Consider the following 20,742-nt stretch of genomic DNA (forward strand, 5'->3'; position numbering starts at 1 on the left):
AGAATTCAGCATCGTGAAGAAACTCAAGTTTCAATCTATTTGGATACTCAGCTTGGATCTACATAAAATTTTTGGCAAATAAATACAACAAATTTGCTTTATATAAGCACAGCTAAGTAGATCCAGCTATCTTCATGTTTTATAATTTGTCAGCATTTTGTTGGAAGTTCGTTTTGCAGTTCCAATTTTTTTTTTCTCTGACAATCTTTATATGGGACTCAAGGTTTGAAAAAGGAAAACAATCTGAATAATCACGCACCTGGGTGTATGTACAGTTCTTCTTTTTGCACTTGCCACATGTAAACAGATCAGTTTGGGTACCTCCTGTTTTAGCCATCTGGTGCTCTCTGATAGCTTCTTTGGTCAGATTTTTGCGCATCTCTTTCAGCTCATCACTTGCCATTTCCTATAAAGGACAAAGAGCAGACAGAGTTTACTAGAGAGTTTTAGCTTTAAAACAAGTTACCAAAGTGCGAGCCAATACAGTTTTTTATTTAGAATCCATGAACAACAACTCTGTTGAAGGGCAATGTAATTCTACACATTTTTAATTTTACAAGACTTAAACTGGGCTATTTCACAGCACAGAAGCTACAAGAAGTTAAAAATGTTCTCTTTTTTTAGCACAGATAGGAAAAAAAAGTACAAGTTACAACATCAAACATTAGAAACATTTCTATGCAAATACACTTCTGAAGTTCAGAAATGTAAGCGAGGCAAGGTAGAAGACTTAGAAGTCCTCCAAGGAGGCAAAAAAGATGCTCTCCCTGTGTTAGATCCTTGGATAATTATCTCATTGGCCTACGTAACATTTATTACAGGAAAAAAGTTACATTTTTTTGACTTCCATATCTGTAGTGATAAATACAGTACAGCCATAATTTACCATATGTCACCAGAAATCATATTAACTTCATTTCTCAACACTAACCAAAGAGTTCAGAATCACCCATTTTCTTTTTCCTTTAAAATAGTTTTAGTGCACAAGAGCTCCACAAGGTGTAGTAATCAAGTGTGCACAGCAAAACCAATTTGTTACATTTTTCTTCAATACAATTTTATTCACCATCCCATGTAGATGTGGAATGAAAATCTTGTATCAAAGCTCCTTCACTACTGTTAAGAAGTAATCTTAACACTAAGGGGGTTTTAGCCATTTGACATTTCAATCCAAAACATTAATCAAACAAAGAATGTGCACTGGACAGGACAAAATATATGTTTATGCATATGTACACAAATATGTAAAACAAAGAAAATCAAAATACATACTAAAGGTACAATTTGCTTTTTTTACACATTGTTTCACCAGCCTCTGTTTGCCCTAGCCTTTATGTAAAGCATTAGTAAAAAAAAAAAAGAAGAAAAAGAAAACCACCAAAAAAAACCCACCACAACTTTGTTTTGGAATAAAGTTAGTCATGATTTTCATTAGCTGACCATAACTAATTTCTCTCAGTCTCCAAGACACTCCTTTGGATTTCATTTGAGGGGGCAGAATCTAACACATAGAAGCAGAACTACAGAACTGAAGCAAGATGTTAACAAGATGCACTTTCATATTTCTCTCCCATAAAATCTCATTTTTCATTTGAATTTCTAGATCTACTTTGACTTGTAAAGACACTTTCATGCCCTCTACCCCAACACAGCCCTGTAATTCAGATTCTGCAAGCCACAAAAAAGCCACAGTCTTTCAGAAGTATGCCAGCTTACACAAATTACTTTTATGGCTAATAAATACAGGCCAGGGTGTAAGTCCAAGAGGGAAATAGTTCAAGACCTGTGCTTTACTTACCTCTGCTGTCATTTTAGCAAATTTGTCAGGAGGAATGTTTCCACATAATACATTTTTCCGTAGGTTAGGGTTCTTTGCGTCCTTGAGATTCGCTATCCTACTTCGTACCCTATTTTTGTACTTCATATCAGTGTTTTTTAATTCTTGAAAAATAGGTGCTTTGGATTTAAGGAACAAAACATGGATAAGTAAAATAGAGTAAAACATTAACAAGTAAAACAGGGCATTAGAAAGGATTCATTCTGGGGGGCAAGTTCTAAACCAATGTATTTCTCCACTGTCCATCAAGTCCTCCTCCCACCCCAACCAACAGCTACTTTCCTGTTCAACACAGCAGAATTCTTCTTCTGAAGCCTAAGCATAGTTTAGCACAGGGTCAGTGAACTATGAATTTTTGGGTAGTAAGACCTCAACTGCAATTGTGAAAAGTCACCCATAACTTTATGTCCAGTTTTCTTGATCTCATCCTGAGAATTAATTAATTTCTGAATTAAATATTTTAACAATTACAGCTCATGCACACATTTTTTTTTGTTAAAAAAAGAAGCACAGACCTCTGCTCTGGAACAATTTAAACACTGGTACCAGAACCACCCTTTTGAGAACTGCAAATTAATTTAGAAATAAACTTGTAGAAAATTAAATAAAGACACTAAAAATTATTAAGACTGTTAACAGGAAAAGATTTTAAAATAGTATAGAAGAGCACAGCATTTTATGTAAGAATGCTTCAGTAAGATATAATATTGCTGCTACAAGGAAAACATATTGAGCCGAAAAGAACCCACACACATTCACCTACATGCATTCCTACATATTTTAAGGCAAATCATTTAGGCTGGGCTCGTTTTTTAAACACTAAATTTATGTACTGATGTGTTGAACACAGTTGCCTTTTTTGTTTAATATGAAATATAAAAACACTCAATATATAGATCAAGTTAATTAATTTGAAAATTACTGTGTTTTTCGAAAATACTCCTGCTCTAGAGCACACAGATATACAACAAAGGATATCTTCTTCAATCTGAGAACCCAGCTCTTCTTCATCAGCACCAATAGCAATGTAATCATCTGAAGAAAACAAATGATAAAATATTAGCAACCTGACACTCTTGTGTTCGATATCCCTAAGATCCCTATAGTTCCAAAATGCTGAAACTCAGCAAATTATAAAACACTTGCAGTGAGTCTTCTTGTTGTATATGTAATTTTGATTTACTGTGTACTTAACCATTCAAAATTTATTATGCTGAAGAACACAACTAAGTGAAAGAAGCAGAACAGAAGTTTAAAAGAGTCAAAAACATTTAAAAACCAAAAAATGTCTGATACCTAATTGCAAACAGAAATAGGAACAAAAAACATTATTATACAGAAAATAAAATATTCCAATGGGCTTGGCATCTCTCCCATCTCCACAGCCTGTGCATAGCACAGACTGTTATAAAAGGGAAACATTTTATATTGTGTTTAATCAATTGTTTTATTCCATACAATACAAGAATAAACAAATAAATGTTTAGCATGCATGGAAGAAAAAAGATTTCATTAGAAACATGGTAATTAAATAACAAACAATCTTATTAGATTTTTCTAAATGCAAAGCAGAGATTTGTCATAAAAGACATAAATTAGAAGAAATAGACCACAGCAGTCTTGAAGGCAGCAAAGCACTTGAACTAAAATGTCTCAAGATGACTGTTTACTGTTTCTGACCAAAATGCTCCCCCACAAAGACATCTACCTTTCCAAGACAGCTTAAAAACAAATTGCATATAATGTTTGCCTCCTCATTTCAACGTGGGTATATTTCAGTGAGTAACCCAAACACCATTTGTCCTTTGATCTCATACTAAAGGTCATAAAACAATAAAATAACCTTATTTTTTTAAACTCATGGGTCATAAGTTTAGATGTGCTGTAAAAAGCAACATAGCAAAAAAGGTTTTTGGAAAACTATTTAAAATGAAGATTACATAGAATGATAAATACTAAGATGTTGTATTTGACTGTCTGGTCCCAAAAGAAGTCTATGAACTATATATCCAGATGACCACTAATTCATGGTCTTTAGTCAGCATTGCTTACTGTCTATACCTGAATTTATATGAATCAAAAGAAAGAATAAAAGAGTGAAGAGAGTAAACACAGATGATTCACAAGTCTACTTACACTGGGCAAAGTTATACTAAAATAAGAACAGAGAAACAGGAGATGGGTCATAATTTTGAAAAAGAGGAGGATACACCAGAAAAAAATCAGGTAATTCTGAAAAGTCCAGCTACCAGTTTGCTCCTTATCTAGCAAATCATTCAATTTGTCAGTTTAAAGACACCCAAGTGTACATGAGAGATAAAAAGAAAAAATACCAGAACAGTGAAGGAATTTACAAATACCCAAAAGGCATGAGGTTAAGAGCAATGCAAGACTCTATTATTGCAAGTTATCTTAATGAAATGTCAAGAATAAATCAAAATAGAAAGGCAGTCTCCAAAAACTAAAATCCTAAGGTTCCCAAGACCTCTGGTGTAAGAAAGGCAGTCTTGCATGTAGTCACACTGTCTCAGTCAAAAAGATTGAGACAAAAAAAAAATAGCAGTCTCTACAAAAAGATTCAAATGAAGCATTAAGGAGGCAATAACATTCCTGAAAAGAAGATCCCCTGTTGGCAAGGTATCAGATGAACTGAGTCACAAAATGTCCTGAATCAGCAGCAATGAAAATGCATTTTGAAACATTCCCATGCCATCAAGGTTACTTATTACTAGCACCTTGAGTGAACTGGCTTACAGGTCTACACACAAAAATGGATGTAAACAGGGTTTATTCTACCCTACAGGGTAGGAGAAAAAGTAGAGCGGGAAAGACAGAAATAGAGAAGAATGAAATAGTTAAACTTGAAAATATAGTCTACAAAGCTCACCTCCTGTTCTGAGAGCTGCAGAGAGCATTTCTCTACATTTCACTCGTACAGAGTCTGAAGTGCTTGGAGCCCGGGGAAAAGAAGGGATGAAAGAATTTGAGGGAGCACTACCCTCCTCCTTCCTGCTGCTGGAATTGCTACTTGAACTGCTAAAAAAAAGGCAAAATGAAAATCAATATTAACGTTTTTTCCCCCTTCAAATAACTTTGTTTCTGGGCAAAATACGGGTCTTTTGCTACATCCATTTGATGGTATTCCAAAATAAGAACACAGGCCACCTTTTAAAAGTTATTTATAGCTCTAGAGTAAGTACAATTTTTAAAGTGTCTTTAGACTATTCACTAGGGTATTCCACACAATAGAGACACAGCAGGTATTTCATTCCATTATGTGGCACATTAGCTTTAATTCTCAGTTCTTTACATTAACATGGAATCTTTTTTCCTCCCACAGACCTTTACTTTAAGAAACAGTGACGATACATCACACCAACATTCACTCTGCAACAAATGCCTCGCATTCAATCTGTTTACTGTACTGAAGGGGTGCCATGGTCACAAAAAAAGCCCCGCCATTTATGTAGTTTTGCAAACTGCAAACCAAGTTTTCAGCTTCCATCTGGACATACAGTTAGAGGTTAAACTTCAGTTTTAAAATGGCTGCTGAAAAGAGATCACTGAAGTCAGAAATGTATAGAAGAAATGGGCTTGCGAATACTCTTTTTGTAAATGTTCTTTAGCTCCTGCAGTGACATTAATGCAGGCTTCTTTTTCTGGTAACATGCTTTGTGTTTACCAAAAAAAGTGCAGAATGTTTATTAAACTTAAAAGCTAACACACAAAAGAAGCATATGCAATTACCACATAGCAGAGAAAGTTGTTTTACAGTTCTCAAAGCTGTGTGCTAGTACCGAGAGAGGACAGAGTATTTGACAGACCCAACAGATGGAATAAACAAAACTTGTCTGGCCATATCTTGACCTATGTTCGTTGGGTTTTTTTTCATATCAACAGTAGCACAGTTTACTTCCCCAACAACACACTGTTTCTTGTACAACTCTCCAGAAAAGAACACGGCAGCTGTCTCTAATATTACAAATTCAGACCAAATAGTTTAATGTTAATTTATACTGAGTAAGACTATTTGCACAGCCATTAAGAATTAAGCACCTTTCTTCTCTGGCATCAGGGCTGTTTTGTGAGGAAGATGCAGGCTCCTTTTTCTTCTCTTCAGAATCTTTATCAGTTGAAGGTCCATCTGGAAATACAAAACATGAGAAACTCTCTTCTACGCAGAAATAGTAACTGATTTAAAGCAGTGGTAAAATATCATGATTTTTCCCGAATCAGTTAGAAATGTTATCAGCTCCCACTCTCTGCTTTGACCTTCTCTTGCAGTACAGCCTTCCACTTCCCAACACCCTCCCAATGCAGGAGATGGAAAACATGACAACATTTGAGATCCTTCGAGTCAAGTCCAGCATCTGCTTGAACTGGCAGCGAAGATATGACGGAAACATGTACTTTTATGATTTATTTTTTCCAACACTCCTGCATTAGGTAGACAGTAACTTCCCAGGTATTGCATCAAGTCTCTGGAATTTGTCTTCCATGCTTTATATACTTAAGTTCCTACTACATATATGCCGTTCTTTTTAATTATGGCGCGGAAGACACCATAGTTGGCAAAATATAAAGTCATTTTCATATTTTCGAAGGAGTTTTCCAGACACAGTATTTTCTGCGATAGCTCTTAAATTACTTGCCTCAGTATTTAAATATATTTGAATCTGCCATTCCCATACAGGTTCTGTTTCACTACAATTTTATAAAGAATAAAGACAATCACAACATTTAACTCTAGCACAGCAAGAATGCACACACCCTTCCATTGTAAAGAGGATTTCAGAGTGGCTAAATTGAGTGTCTGCTTTGATTTGTCCTCTAGAAAGGATGGCTCTCTACTGCCTACAGAGAAAGCCTAGTGAGATTGGCATCACTGACAGATTTCGTGAATTCCTCTTCCCAAACCCTTACAAAGCTGCTATTACACTTCTAAATTCGTAGACTGTATTACTGGAATAAGAATATATTACAAACTGTAAAATTAATTAAAAAGAGGACAAGAAAAGGAGGGAAATCTGTTAAGGCTCAGTCTTGCCAACAAATATGTCCTGAACTAAGCATGTAAATCCTTGTTTTAGCATCTAAAAGTATCCTTATTTCCAGAGGAATCCCATCCCTGTGCTTCTCAGAGGAAGTTGGTTGTACGTAACACAAATTTGGATCTCTTCAAACATCAAGCTTTTTAATTTGATTTTTATAGAGCAGAAAATAACTGTACTGGCTTTATTTTTATAGGAACATTAAACTGAACATGATTTTGATCCTTTCTTTAACCTGTGAGTTAAGGAATTTATCCAAAAAAATACCACTTTGTTAAAAAATCATCATAAAAGGAGAGCAGAGACAGCAGTCCTGGATCAGACCAGGCACCAATCTACTATCCTGTCTCCAGCTGCACTTGTAAAGAGATGCACACAAAATAGTACAGGAACCAGAAAAGCACAAGAAGATACTTCTCCAGAGTATTTCTCCAGCCTTCAAGAGCTCACCCAATGTTTGCAATGTTGTATTCAATCCTTGATAAATTTCATTTTGGAAAAAAAAAGATCATCAAACACAATGATACACTCAGGCTGATTATCTTTAATAAGCTGAAGATGTTATTCAAAAAATTCCTAATGAAGAGCCCAATTTAACAACTTTTGTTTATAAAAAAAATTTCACTAAGAAAGCAAATGAGACTATAAACTGAATGGATCACGAGTTCTCTGCTATGACAACTGAAGTGCACTACGAGAAAGAAAACAACTCCCATTTTTAACATGCATACTCGCTCTCTCTATGGCAACAACTGATTACATGATATAATCTTTAAAGATGCTCCAAATATGCATACAATCTTACTTAACTTCACAATGTTTTAAGTACATGCTCATTTTTGTCAGAAGCTTTAAGACAAACCAGTGAATCAAACAGATATCTTGGAGTACAGCTCAAGTCCTGCAAAGCAGGAGCTGTGCTTCAGTCCATTTACCTACACATTTTTTCCTGGCACACAAGTTGTCAAATTCAGGTCCAGCTTGTGTATCTCCTGCTTATTATGCACACATACCACAGTGGTATAGCTGGCACCCAGATCACTTCTATCAAACATTCCATTTAGCCCAGCACCATTTCACCAAGGGCAGGCACTTGCCAACACCTGCCAATACCCCAATGGCTTCTTTCCCTTATGGAGGGCAGGGGATACACAAGGCACACAGATACAAGCACAGCTCCTCCTACAGCTGCAGACCAGCCTATGCAAGGATGTCTCAAACTAAGGTCAGATTTGAGCAGCTGAGACTGGACATCTTTAGCAAGTATGTCTTCAAAACCACAGCTTCTTTAATCACTTAAGAGTTCTTGCTTAATCTAATTTCAGAAAGCTGAAAATAAAGTTAATATTATCCTAAGTGTTTAAGTCGTTTTATGGCTCATAAATTGGAAAGCACTAGAAGAGATGCTTTCCATCTTTAAACTCACACAGTAATAAGGATATCTTGTTTTACTGAAATACTGTATTGACAAAAGAACAGAGTGCAATTAACAGCCTGCTAGGCAGCATTTCATATATCCTCTGGGGATAGAAAAATTAGCCTTGACAAATTAAAAGTCCCTACTAATTAGCTTATTTTACATTCAATGACCAGACTGATACAGAGAAAGAATGACATCTAATGGGAACTATGAACAACCACAGAAATTCTAACAAAGTAAGGTTGAAAAAACTGCCCTTCTGTGAAATGTCTTTAAAAATTCCAATGTGATTCACCTCAAGAAGTCTACAGAACATTATAAACATTTATATACTACAAACTACAAGTTTTGCAGCTCCTTTTTGCAACTCCATACAGCTATTCAAACTTACCAAATTTTTCTTCAGAAACAAATGGAAACTGTCACCAATTTTAGGACTGAAAACTGTAACTTCACAGTTTTAGCTATTGCATCAATAAAAAAAAAATCTCAAAGCTTTGGTTTTGTATGAGAGAAGTTAATTTATATTAATACTTCTTCTTTAAAATATAAGGAACATGGTAGTGACAAGAATAGACTATTAGTTATTGGAATAAGACATTCAAAGTTCAACAACAGCACTCCAGTTTCTACCTGGTACTTGCAATTAATTTGAAAGACACTTGAAGCTTCTACAGTGAAAAATCTCTCCAGGGTCAAATAAGACATAACAGTGGTTTGTGTTATCAAACCAAAAATTTAATACAATAAGATACAGCCAGATAACATAATTAATCTGAATGCTAGAAGCCATCAATAGCTTTCTCCTAGATTTTTCTAACTATGCTACGAGCCGACACTAGACATTTGCTAGTAACAAGAAAAAAATAGAAAATACAAAGATGAAATGTTAGCCATTTATAAATCTAACTTCAAATTAACAAAAATATTAAAGTAAAAAATTTTTCCAGAAACATTAATGAAAGGTGGCTAGTTATTACCTGGAAGCACATGAAAACTTAATTTAGCAGGATATTGTATGTTGCCTACTCAGGAATCACCACCAGAACTTGGAAAGTTTTCTGAGTATTCAGTTTAAATAAGTTAAAGGAAAGAGATAAGAGAACAGGTATCAAATTACATAATTATTATTTCAACAATGACCTTGATATGCAATAATTATGTAGGTTCCATTTTCCAGACTCTGACCAAATAATCTTGAGATGCACAAGCAGCTACACTTGTCAGCAATTCCTCTACAAGATGTAGTAAGGCATGAAGGTAAGCTCAGTAAAAGTTTCTTTTCAGTAGTAGCTCTGGAAGGAGGAATATCTAGAAGTCCATAAATAAACAACAATAATATGAACTGTTTGCTAAAGATTTTTTTATCATCAGTGTCAAAAGACCATGATACATGGACTTATTCACTATATGTGTTTTTCTCTTATATAGTATAATGCATCGTGTTTTGTTATCTCTCCACTGATCAGCTTAACAAATTACAAACCTACTAACAGTATATGAGCAGTTCCAAATACACACTTCACAAGAGGTGATTTCTACAGCTCATACTCGATATGAAAGTACTGAAATTGTTTTTGCACTTGATTCTGCTTGATGTCTTATAAAGACATGTACTCTTCTTATCAAAAGTAAATATTTGTAGATGCTATTGGACTCTAATTAAGAACTTGCTTTGTGAGGAACTTTTTTTTTTTTTTTTAGCAAAGCCAGTAGGCTTGAAGAACTTCACTTATGACAGCATTAACATACCTGCAAGATAGTCCTAGACTGCACCTGCTGGCTCCAGGAGAATCAAATCCAGGTTTGACATAACAAAGGATTTTGTAAGCAAAGTAATCTCAGTAAAATACTTCCGTGATGCCTGACTGGTGTTATTAACACTTAAACACTCTTTTAAAATAAAATTACTCAGGCATGCCCTTCTTTGAAATAGGCATTTTAAAATGTTTGTGGTCTCACTTTTAGCTTTCAATACTGACAACAGATCATCACTTAATGTTAACAATATTGTGCCATGCTTCTGCATTTTCAGTTCAACATATAAAGTTACGGGAGGAAAGTTTAGTTACAGGTCTGGACATTCTTTTTCACTGTATACTCTTCAGTTCAGCAAGTAATTATTTATTATGAGGGTTATATTCCTTAAGGAATTTTTGTTGCTTTTCTAACATAAGAAACACTCCTGACAACCTAAATGAGTGTGCATAGATTCATTATCTGCACAGCATACTCTATATATTCAGCTACTTGGCAAAACAATCATTATTGGTAAATCCCATGTTATAACTGAGCAGCATTTTATTCTGAGAGCTGAATTTAGCTCCTTATGCAAATTGTGACCATCTCTGCTGTGCAGTTTAAAGTATCTGGAAGGGACCTTGCACTGTGGCTCACCCAGTGAGTCACTTCAGATGGTCACAAGCCCTCTGCTGCACAGCTTCTGACCCCTCCAAAAAACATTTGGTAACCTGGGAAGGCTCAAGTCAAGCCACAAAGATCTGGTGATTTACAACTCACTTTGATTTGTTCTCATGTTTCCCATGCATTCCTAAAAACTAAATTCTGATAGCATTGAACTGAAACATTACATGCAGCCTGAACAGTGAACAATTCTTGCCTAAATTCAAAATGTCATTTATAAAAATAACTCACAAAGACTTCAGAGCTCTGAGTACAATGCTTGGTACGATTAACAGCTGTCCGCTTCTGCTGCCATCTTTGCTCCATATCATTTTACATGCACTATAAACAGCATAATGGAAACTGATTTCTCAAGCAGCTCAACATACGGTATTTCGCATTCTTCCAAGAAAGTCAAAACTAATGATAAAACAGAATAAGAGTACTTTGTAAGATTCCCACCCATACTTATACCCTATCTTTCACAGAAACTTTTCACATGAAACTTTACGTTCTAATGAGTTACTGAGCAGTGATAAAAGAGGCAAAACATCTGCCTTACTATGCTTTATTATAAGATCTACATTACAACCAAGGAAAATTTAACTACTGAAGTTCTGAATGTAAGCACTGCTGTATTTTCAGAATTCATTTGATTTTATGTATTAAGTGCATTACCACAGTTATACTAGAGCTAGCACAATAATGTACACACAATAATATCTGTTCTGTAGCAAAAATTAGCACATGAACGAAGGTCACATACTCTCACTGCCTCAAGAAGTATTCAGTTCAGATAAATGCCAAATATTTCTTATTTGCTTTCCAGCTCCTCACATGTTTGACTTCACCTCATGCAAAATGCCTTAGTTAGAGTCTCCCAACTGTGTTAAAACAATCTGAATCTAGCAAGCTACAAAAGGGGAAGGTCCACCTTGCCCCAGCTGTTTGTTACTGCTACAATCCCTGTGCAGGAAACAGCAACTGCAAACAGGCTGGATCAAAAAGTGATAGTTGAAATTTCAAGCCAGAAGAAATTAACAAAACAATTAGTTTCCAACTGGTCAGTTCCCAGCTCTGATCTTCTGCACAGCCACTCCAGCACTAGTTGTAACACAGGAGGGAGCAAAGAGGCACCTGTGCAGAAGGCAAGTCAGGACTGCTCCTTTGCACAGCAGCCTGTTACACCCAGATTGACCTGCTGTGACCTTCAGGCACCACATCTTTACCCAGACTACTACAGCATGGAAACCCTCCAGGCAGGAGTAACACTCCCCATGTTTCACAATGTTGGAACACTTAAACATCAGTAAACTTAAAGTAACAACGTATTAAGACAATTTTGACTGACTTAAGGAACTCATGAAAAAAAAAGAGACAATTATTTTTAGTGTCTCAACAAAAAAAATGGAAAATCCTTTAGGTCAAAGGACAACAATAATCAGGCAGATCTCCCACTCCCCAAGGAGAGCAGCATCTGAGCACACTCCCAGTGGGAATTCTCTTGGAAATGAGAGTACTCCTCTACTATGCTGTCTAAGCTAAGTGGCAGTATTAAAAATTTGAACTTCCAAGAAAAAAAAATAACTCTCACCAGATATTGATAGGGTTTTGTTTTTAAAACTTAGACTAATAACTTTTAATAACTTGAAAGCTAAACCACTCAATCCAGCAGCTAGTTTTAGAAGTCTTTAGAGTAACTGATGCTAATATGCAAGTCAATTTCTCCACTTACATACCTTACTACATTTACATACTGATTTAATAAAGCTGGATTTCCACATTTAAGTTTAAAAATAGAAAGTATCTTACTTTCACTATTTACCAGTTAACTCTGATCAGATCCTACGCTAAGATCCTGTATATGCATTTACTTTTATTATAAAGGTCATTATGAATTTAAAGGTATTTTATCAGCATGTCTAGTATTATCTAATTTTAACTACTAAAACTAACATTAGTAGGTAGGTTGAAAGTCTTTAAGGCAGCTTCAACAAGTTTGCTGTAGAGGCTGTTGTTTCTTACTAGAGCATCAAAGTTTACTGTTCTGACAAATTGTCCATTTCTACAGAGAGAGTATTTTCCATATCATTTACAAGACAGTAATAAAGTAGCTGATAAAACACTTCAAAACTGATAAAAATGAGGCTGAGTTCAAATGGTAGGGGAGTTACACTCTCCTGGTATTTGGTATATTTTTCCAGACAGAATGGTAAATATTTAAATCATTAATTAATCTGTTTTCTATTTTAAAATTTTAAGCTTCAAAAATCTAATTTACCTAAGCTTACATACAAAGAAACAAAACAGAGTGCACCACAGTGTATGAACAAAAATATCTGGACATATTTTGAGATTTAAGTGTTTTCAGATATTTAAGTACTACCAAATACCCTTGAATAAAACCTTAACAGAAAGGTTTTAAGCATATTAATTGCTTTAAGGGAAATTAAACACTAAGTATTAAGTTGCTAATTAGTAAGCTGTTTAAAATTATAAAGGTTTTAGTTTCAGAAAGTGCAGCTGTTTCTCACTACCTGTAAGTTCTAACAGATTTTAAATTTTTAATGTTTTTTTCTCTTCATAACCAAACATCAAAGCCTCCACACTCTCACATGAGATTTTGCACCAGTTCTTCAGAGTACTTGTTGTTATATTTGATGAAGAAAATAGTCAAGAAGTTTGTTAGTGCTTAGTGCTGCAGTACAGTCACTCCAGCTCAACTGCAGGCAATGAGACTTCAGAAATGAATCACGTCAGAAAAGCTGATTTCCTGCTGCCTGCCAGCCTCAGTAAAATACATTAACTGTTTCTCTGCACACACTCTTACAGTAATGGCCTGGTGACAGTCAAAGAGTAAAAAACCAATTACACCAGCACGGGAAGTTTCAACATTCACACAAAAGCACAAATATGCCTAAAGCAAGGCAGTGCCAATGATGAGCAGCAAGGCTGCACAGATTTAAAACATGCAAGAGCAGGGATGTTTCTGTTGCCATACCTAACAGCTTCTTCCAAGACTTGATAAGAGATTTTGCTAAAGATGTAACCTCTTCATCTGTGCTTTGCTTGCGTATTGCATTCACTGACATTCCAATTCTGGTAGACTGCAAAAGAAACAGGAATATACATTGTCACAAGTGACATGAAGACAATTTAACAAATAAACATATATAAATTTGTATTTTGACATTAATTTTCACAGTATCTTTTTTTTTTCTTTTGTGGTGGGTTTGTTTCCTTTTTTTCTTGTGATTCTCAGGACAAAATGCTGCAAGCCTTTAGAAAAATTATTTTAACATTTTAACAACATGGACATTTTAAAAAGAAATATAACAGTATTACCATCTGTCTTCATCACAAAAATTTGGGGAGGGGTGGGCAGTGATTGTGCGCACAGGGATTAAGGACTGTAGTTACATTTCAGCACTATAAGAAGCTTGCTGACTTCTTCACTGACATCATACTCTCAGGATTCCCATTTAGTGGCTGTGGAAAAAGCTGTAATACCCAGCTGGGAGCAAGCATGTTTTAGGTACCTAAAAATTTCGGAGATACTGAGATTCTTTAGAATCATTGGCACAGAGAGTTCTGACTTTAGACAGAAGCAGTACTCTGTGTGTTTAAGATTTTAAAGAATGAGCTTTCCTATCTTTCTGAAAAGGCCAAGACAAGCTCTAAGCCTTTGCCACTACTGCCACCTACAGAGTGAGTTTGAGAGTAAGTTACAATTCACGCCTTTCAAGAATCAGAAGATGAGGACATAAATATAGCTCAACAGTAACATTTTAGAAGATTTATGGCTAACGTGTACTTGTAACAAGGAGAAAATTTCCACCCTTTTAGCTTCACAAGAGGAGAAAAGCATTTAACAATATACATAAGGATTTTATTATCTTTTTGTATTCTGACAACTAAATTTTTTTATTTGTTGTTAAGATGCTCAGTTTTGTTGCATTACCATTTACAGGACTCACTAAATATAAATTACTCTACTTACTTTTGCAGTAGATCATCATTAACTTCCTTCTTCTTAAAAGGAAAATTTAAGTCTTTGTGGCTTGCTAAAAATGGAAACGATTTGTTCCTGTAAATTACTTCTTACAACCCAAACAACACTTTCTGAGGCACCATGGATGTGCTAAATGACTGGAAACATACTGACATAATCCATAGCTATTTCAGCCAAGGAAACACATTAAATAACCGCAGGCCTAAGCATCAGCTCTAAACACGCATTTCGAATTAAAGAAAACAGATGGTTACTCACCTGTAACTAAAATGTTGGACTCTGTTGGACCTGTAACTAAAGATGGACTCTGCACACCCAATTAATGGTACTGCCCATTTTCTTGATATTTTGAACACTTAAATCTCAGCAATATGTTCAGACAGTAAAAAATAACATGTTCTTGAAAATCCATAAAATACCACATCTGGATGAGAAGAACGTATCTACCAAAAAACCCAACCCTCCATTAATAGCTGGGCACAACGACAGCCTATGCTCATCAGCGAAGGGAAAACACACAAACTGACAGACTTAGTTAGCTAAGTGAAATCCAAAAACTCAAGTAAAACTCAAAACTAACCAGAAAAATTTCTTCTTCTGATCACACAAGATGGTTAGTTTATGGGAACTTTCTGAACTGCCAGCTTTCTTAAAGCAGTACATAAAAACAACTTATTTGTTTGGTTTTATAGAGCACTGGATCAGGTCTACCTGAAGAGAGGAAGTAATGATCTACTAATTTATCTGCCTTCTAACTGGCACAGATAGTCACAAAAGATCAGTGTTACATTCTCAAAATTACTTTGTTTTAGTGACAAACCAGCTGACAGTATTTGAAATTTCCTTAGTCGTCCTGTCTGTAGAGCTGTTCTTGTGATTGCCATTGTTAAGTGAAAAACTCCAGTATTTTCATTCTTCCCCACTTTGAATTCTAGAGCACTTTTCATCTGCTTTCAGAGTAAAGACAGTCAAAGACAGCATAGGACAGCTGTTTTCACCCTGCAGCACTGAAGCTTTGGCCAGCAGCCCTCAGCAGGTGCGAGCAGTAGTGAGCACAAGTAACCTATGACTGAACACAAAGCAGAGCACACGGTGGCAGCAGGCGTTCTCTAAACCAGAACAAATGCAAAAATGTAAGGAACACAGCTGGGGAGGGAGAACAACCACCAAAGCAAGCAGACCTGCTTCCAACTTTAAACTGGAAGTGTATGAGGATAGAGAATTGGTGAGCACTCGGACCAAAGCACAGCCAAACCAACCACTGAAGAATAACCACTCCTGGGTTTCTAGGTCTTGTCAGTGAACTGCTCTAAAGCCATTAACAAGGGCTGCACATCACAGCCTAGTTATGCACATGTGTGTGTAATTTCCTGTAAAACCTGTTTGTGAAAATAAAGCCTGACTGTGTCACTCACTGTTTAGCTGTGCCCTAACCACAATTAGAACCAGGGACACGATGACTTTAATGCTCTGAAGCTGCTAAACAGATTTGCAAGTCAGACCACCGGATAAATTGAGGAAGCCTACTGGCTCCCTGCCTAGCTGAGCAAGGATCATCTTGCTTACATAAAACTCATCAGATGTAACACAGTGGTATTATTATTGCCTGTAATCACGTCAACTTTCTGTGAAAATAAATGTGGCAAGAAAGACACAAGACACCAGCACAAGTCCAGACTACTAAATGCACCTTCCTATTGCACATACCTGTGAAACTCGTCAGAGGACCTCATAATTTCAGGCTGACGTAGCAGTGGTATTACACAAAAAATCATCACCTCTCTTATTACACAGGAATAACAGAGCTAGTAGAGCTTTTCTCAATGTAGCCAGATTTCAAAGCTTCTTAAAAATGGGTATGGAAGTATGCTTTTCACTTTTGTCCTGCATTCCATCAATTTAAACACATTTGTCAGAAGTCTTGACCTGCACAGAGGAAGATAGTGCCTCCACTACCTCAGGATCACCACCCTTCCTGACACTGGCACACTAATGATCCACACCAGAGCAATGAGTACAATTACTTCACATTTCAGCTCTCGCTCCGAGTCCACCATTGCTTAAGCAAATTTGGGAGGCCAACAAAGAAAGTTTATGTCAGATTTAATATTTTATCAAACTCTCAAGGAAAAGGAAAAGTAAATTTGAGTCCAAATATGTTGCTAAATGCAATCTCATGCAGTGCAACTGTTATGAATACAGCAATGGATATTTATGAAAAGCTTCCTAACTAAGGTACAGACAATGCACTATGCAAGAGTCTCCCAAATTACTTGAGATTCCAGAGCACTTGCAGAGAGATTTTTAATTCCAAAGGCAAAATCATGTTATTATACTTAATGTAAAATATAATTTACATTAAGATCTGCACAAAGAAACTCCAAAGAATCAGGTTAACCAGAGGGGTTTCCTGGGCTGTGTTCTTGTTTAGTGTGGGGTATTCCTTCTGGGGGGTTTTGAGTTTGTTTTCTTTTTAAAGAAGAAGGTTGAACCCAGGGGACAAAGTATCAGAGTTGCACCAGCACTCATGCATAAAAGTGACAACTTAAAAATCCTATTTTCTGTTAGAAATAGTATTAGTAATAACTTACTAAGTACATTCTGCAAGTATATAGGATGCATGAATCAAAAATGTTATTGCTTCTGACACCTTTAAAATTTGAACTTTACAGCTAATTCTCTGTGACCATTAATTGCCCCTTAGAAAAAAGTTACTTTTCACTCTCCAGCCAATCAGGTCTCAGATTTAACTCTGACATTTGAAAATTTTCACAAATAGGGCTAGTTTGGAATAAAAGTTGCTCACTGATGAATTACATTAAAAGCTTTGAAACTTGACATGCAAGGAAAGTTGACCAAGTTTATTTTTTGAAAGAATTTACAAATAATACATTAATATTGTTAAAGTTCTAAATCTAAGCAACATTAGCGAGAGTATCCATGCAACTGGGAGATACTGTACCCCTCCATCACTCCAGCCCAGAAGAGTAAAAGAGGAATGTAATAACCTTAAGAAATACTTTACTCAGAAAGAGCAAGGGGGGACAGGGAGTGTGTGTCAAATACAACTTGCCTAAAATGTATCAACTATGTTTCTCCTCCTGTACAAGGCAAAACCAGAACTACATAAGAAAAGATGGTATCATATATAATCAGGTGCATTCTACTTCAAGAGGAAGGAAACACTTTTGTGTTAGAGTAAAAATTTAAGACTCTAAGTCCAGTAAATTTGTAAGCAGCTCTTATCCCTTGCCCACAACAAAATTCACAACTCTCAACTTAATCAGAAAGATAAGCTTTAAGAGTTTGCTACTGGAAGAAAATACTTTAAAATATTTTATAGTATATAGAAAACACTTAAATAAGTGTGCTATATCAGGTGAAGTGAGACAAGATTACCATGTAACAAAATCAATGCTTTCAAGGACTTTGGACTTCGGAATCTATTTAAATAGTGTAACTTTCTTTCAAATCTGCTGGCTCCACCTTCTTCATTAGGGAGTTAACATTTGCAACACAAGAACAATAAGAAAATCATACCTGTAGTAACTCAAGGGTCATGGGAATATTCTTAAGCTCCTTCAACAAATCAAGAGCTCCAGCCTAAAAAAAAGGAAAGAAAATTAAAAAGTCAACTTAGTAGCAATCAGGAATTCCAAATAAAATATCAACATCATAATCTTATCTGCCTTCAGGGTCATACACTGGGTTCAAACCACCAGTTCTCAATTTATCCACAGAACTAGAACAAGGAATGTTCCACTTCACAAACTGTAAGGCCTTAACTTGGAAATCAAACTACTCACTCAAAGACTAGGGGAGTTTTACCCCACGTAACTCAAATGACAGTCAAAGCACTCTGTCAATTAACCAACACACATCTTCAAGGGTGCTTTGCTTAGCATCAGAAATAATCCAGACAACAGCAGCAATTTTCGGTTCAGAACAACCACATCAGTTTTAGGACAAGAACTTGGGAGTTGAGAAGCTCTGCATAGTCCATCAATAATACACATATATACAAAAAACATACACAGACATCATTCTTAACTGTTTTTGTGGTGATGTGGTAAAGAAACACATCACGTGTTTTTCTTTTTCCCCTGCTAAGACTTTTAGGAAAGATACTAACTACTTCTGTGTAAGCAGCTTTCTAGATAGATGATTCAAGCCCAGAGATTGTACTATTAGATGTTAACAAAGTCTGTATTCAGCTACTCTAACAATTCCTTCCTTAGCAATACAGGCCTTACTTTAAAAAGTTTGCATAAATGTGAGCTCTGTAATTCTCTTTAACCTCTCCAACCTTGATGATTTACCAACTCTACTTCAGCAAAGCTCTGCACCATCCACTTCTGACTGGGCACGTGGGCTGTCAGCCTGCACAAACCTCCCAAAGGCTGAGATGATTTGGCTGTTATTCAAGTACATGTGGTGCTGAACCTGGAAGCTGAAGGGAGGCAACAACTGCCTATGCATCCAAGAGGCCATTCAGTTCACTCACAGGCTCAGTGCATTACCTTTTCTTTTTTCTTTTTCTTTTTTTTTTTTTAATTCATAAGGCTTGGCAATAAATCCCACAAAATTTGCATTTGCAAATCTGTGGAATTTGATTTAATTTTCTTTCCTTACCTCTTAACTCATCCTATTTTATTTTGCATTTTGCTTGCTTTTCAAATTCTCCCCAATCAACTTCTATTGTAACATCTGTTGCAAGGAAACTAAGAATATTCTGCTATAACTGCAGTCTTACACTTTAACCACTAAAGATAAAATAGCCACCAGCAGGTTGAGAAAGATGCAAGTGGAACTTCGGTGTCACATCGAAAAACCCTCAGCTTTGGACACCTTCAAATGTTGGCTGCAACCTTTGTTTTTCAAACACTTCTGACCCAAAGAAACCTCCAAACCCAAACATTTCACCAAATCCCACCTTACATAAACTCAATTAACATATAAAGCTGAACTTTTAGTATTTTGCCACGATAGCAAAAGTTCCATTTAACTTTTATTCATGTTATACAAAACTTCTCCAGTCTTAACCACAGAATTTTAGCAGCAATGATGCAAGACTGAGAAATGCCACAATGTTGTCAGGTGCTAAATTGAGTTGGCATACTAAACCATATCTTCCTCTCAACACCCATAAGGGTGGTTTCTTCTGTGCAAACACAGATCCAAATAAAGCAACTTAATTATCTTCACTGCTACAAAACAAAATCAAATTCAAGAAAATTTTCTTAGCCAAAACAAAACTCATGACAGAAGTCAATGTGCCATTTAAAAAAATATAATCCAATAAGACTTACCTCCAAACTAATTAAGTTATTAGCATACTGTACACAGCATGTAATTTTAAAATTAACATAGCTGACTGTAGTCTGCAAATTCAATATGAAAGTAACACTGTATTGCAAAGTCATTGCATTCTCTTCATCTCATCTTAGAAATACAGGCTAGTCAAAATTCCTTTGCCTGTTATATCTCTTCCCAACTGCACATGTGAAAACAAATTTATTATTCCCAGAGTAATGTTTTCCAATACTAGCAACTTGATACATAGCAGGTTGACATGCAGATTGACATGCAACAAATTAAAAAAAAACAAACCAAACAAACAAACAAAAAACCAAACAAATGAACAAAAAAAAAACCCACAAACAAACAAGAACAACAAAAAAAAGCCCACAAACAAAAAAAAAAACCAAAAAAAAAAAAGCCAAACCCAACTAAAAAACAAAAAGTTAACAGATGTTATCTACATTTTATGCTGGTTTCAGTACCAAATTACCAAAATTGATAATGCACTAATCCTTTCTAAGCCTTCAATTCTCTAATCAATTACATTGTGCACCACAAACTTTAAACTCACACCAACTAAACAGCTTTTCAAAATCACTTTTCTTAGCATAATGTCAAATGCTCTCTGGATCTCAAAACTAGTGTGGAAGTTGCACAGCATAACTAGTAATTACTTTTCTCTTAATGTAAGACTTCTGTGTTCAAAAAAACCCCAATC

General features: G+C 35.7%; 1 protein-coding gene across 5 annotated transcripts in view; it reads right to left on the minus strand.

Moving 5' to 3' along the window:
• The window catches only part of TCEA1 (transcription elongation factor A1), a 29,901-nt gene that overhangs the window by 5,724 nt on the left and 3,435 nt on the right, over positions 1-20,742 (minus strand). For 4 of the 5 annotated variants that reach the window (XM_038160445.1, XM_038160471.1, XM_038160462.1 and 1 more), the window contains exons 2-8: positions 18,264-18,326; positions 13,713-13,818; positions 5,894-5,981; positions 4,725-4,873; positions 2,816-2,872; positions 1,799-1,953; positions 260-406 (exon numbers count right to left, since the gene is read on the minus strand). In XM_038160445.1, the coding sequence (XP_038016373.1) occupies positions 260-406; positions 1,799-1,953; positions 2,816-2,872; positions 4,725-4,873; positions 5,894-5,981; positions 13,713-13,818; positions 18,264-18,326 (765 nt within the window). The remainder of the gene's footprint in view (positions 1-259; positions 407-1,798; positions 1,954-2,815; positions 2,873-4,724; positions 4,874-5,893; positions 5,982-13,712; positions 13,819-18,263; positions 18,327-20,742) is intronic. The other variant, XM_038160453.1, reaches the window with a different exon arrangement.

The sequence above is a fragment of the Motacilla alba genome, chromosome 2 (genome assembly GCF_015832195.1).
Source record: "Motacilla alba alba isolate MOTALB_02 chromosome 2, Motacilla_alba_V1.0_pri, whole genome shotgun sequence".
NCBI lineage: Eukaryota > Metazoa > Chordata > Aves > Passeriformes > Motacillidae > Motacilla > Motacilla alba.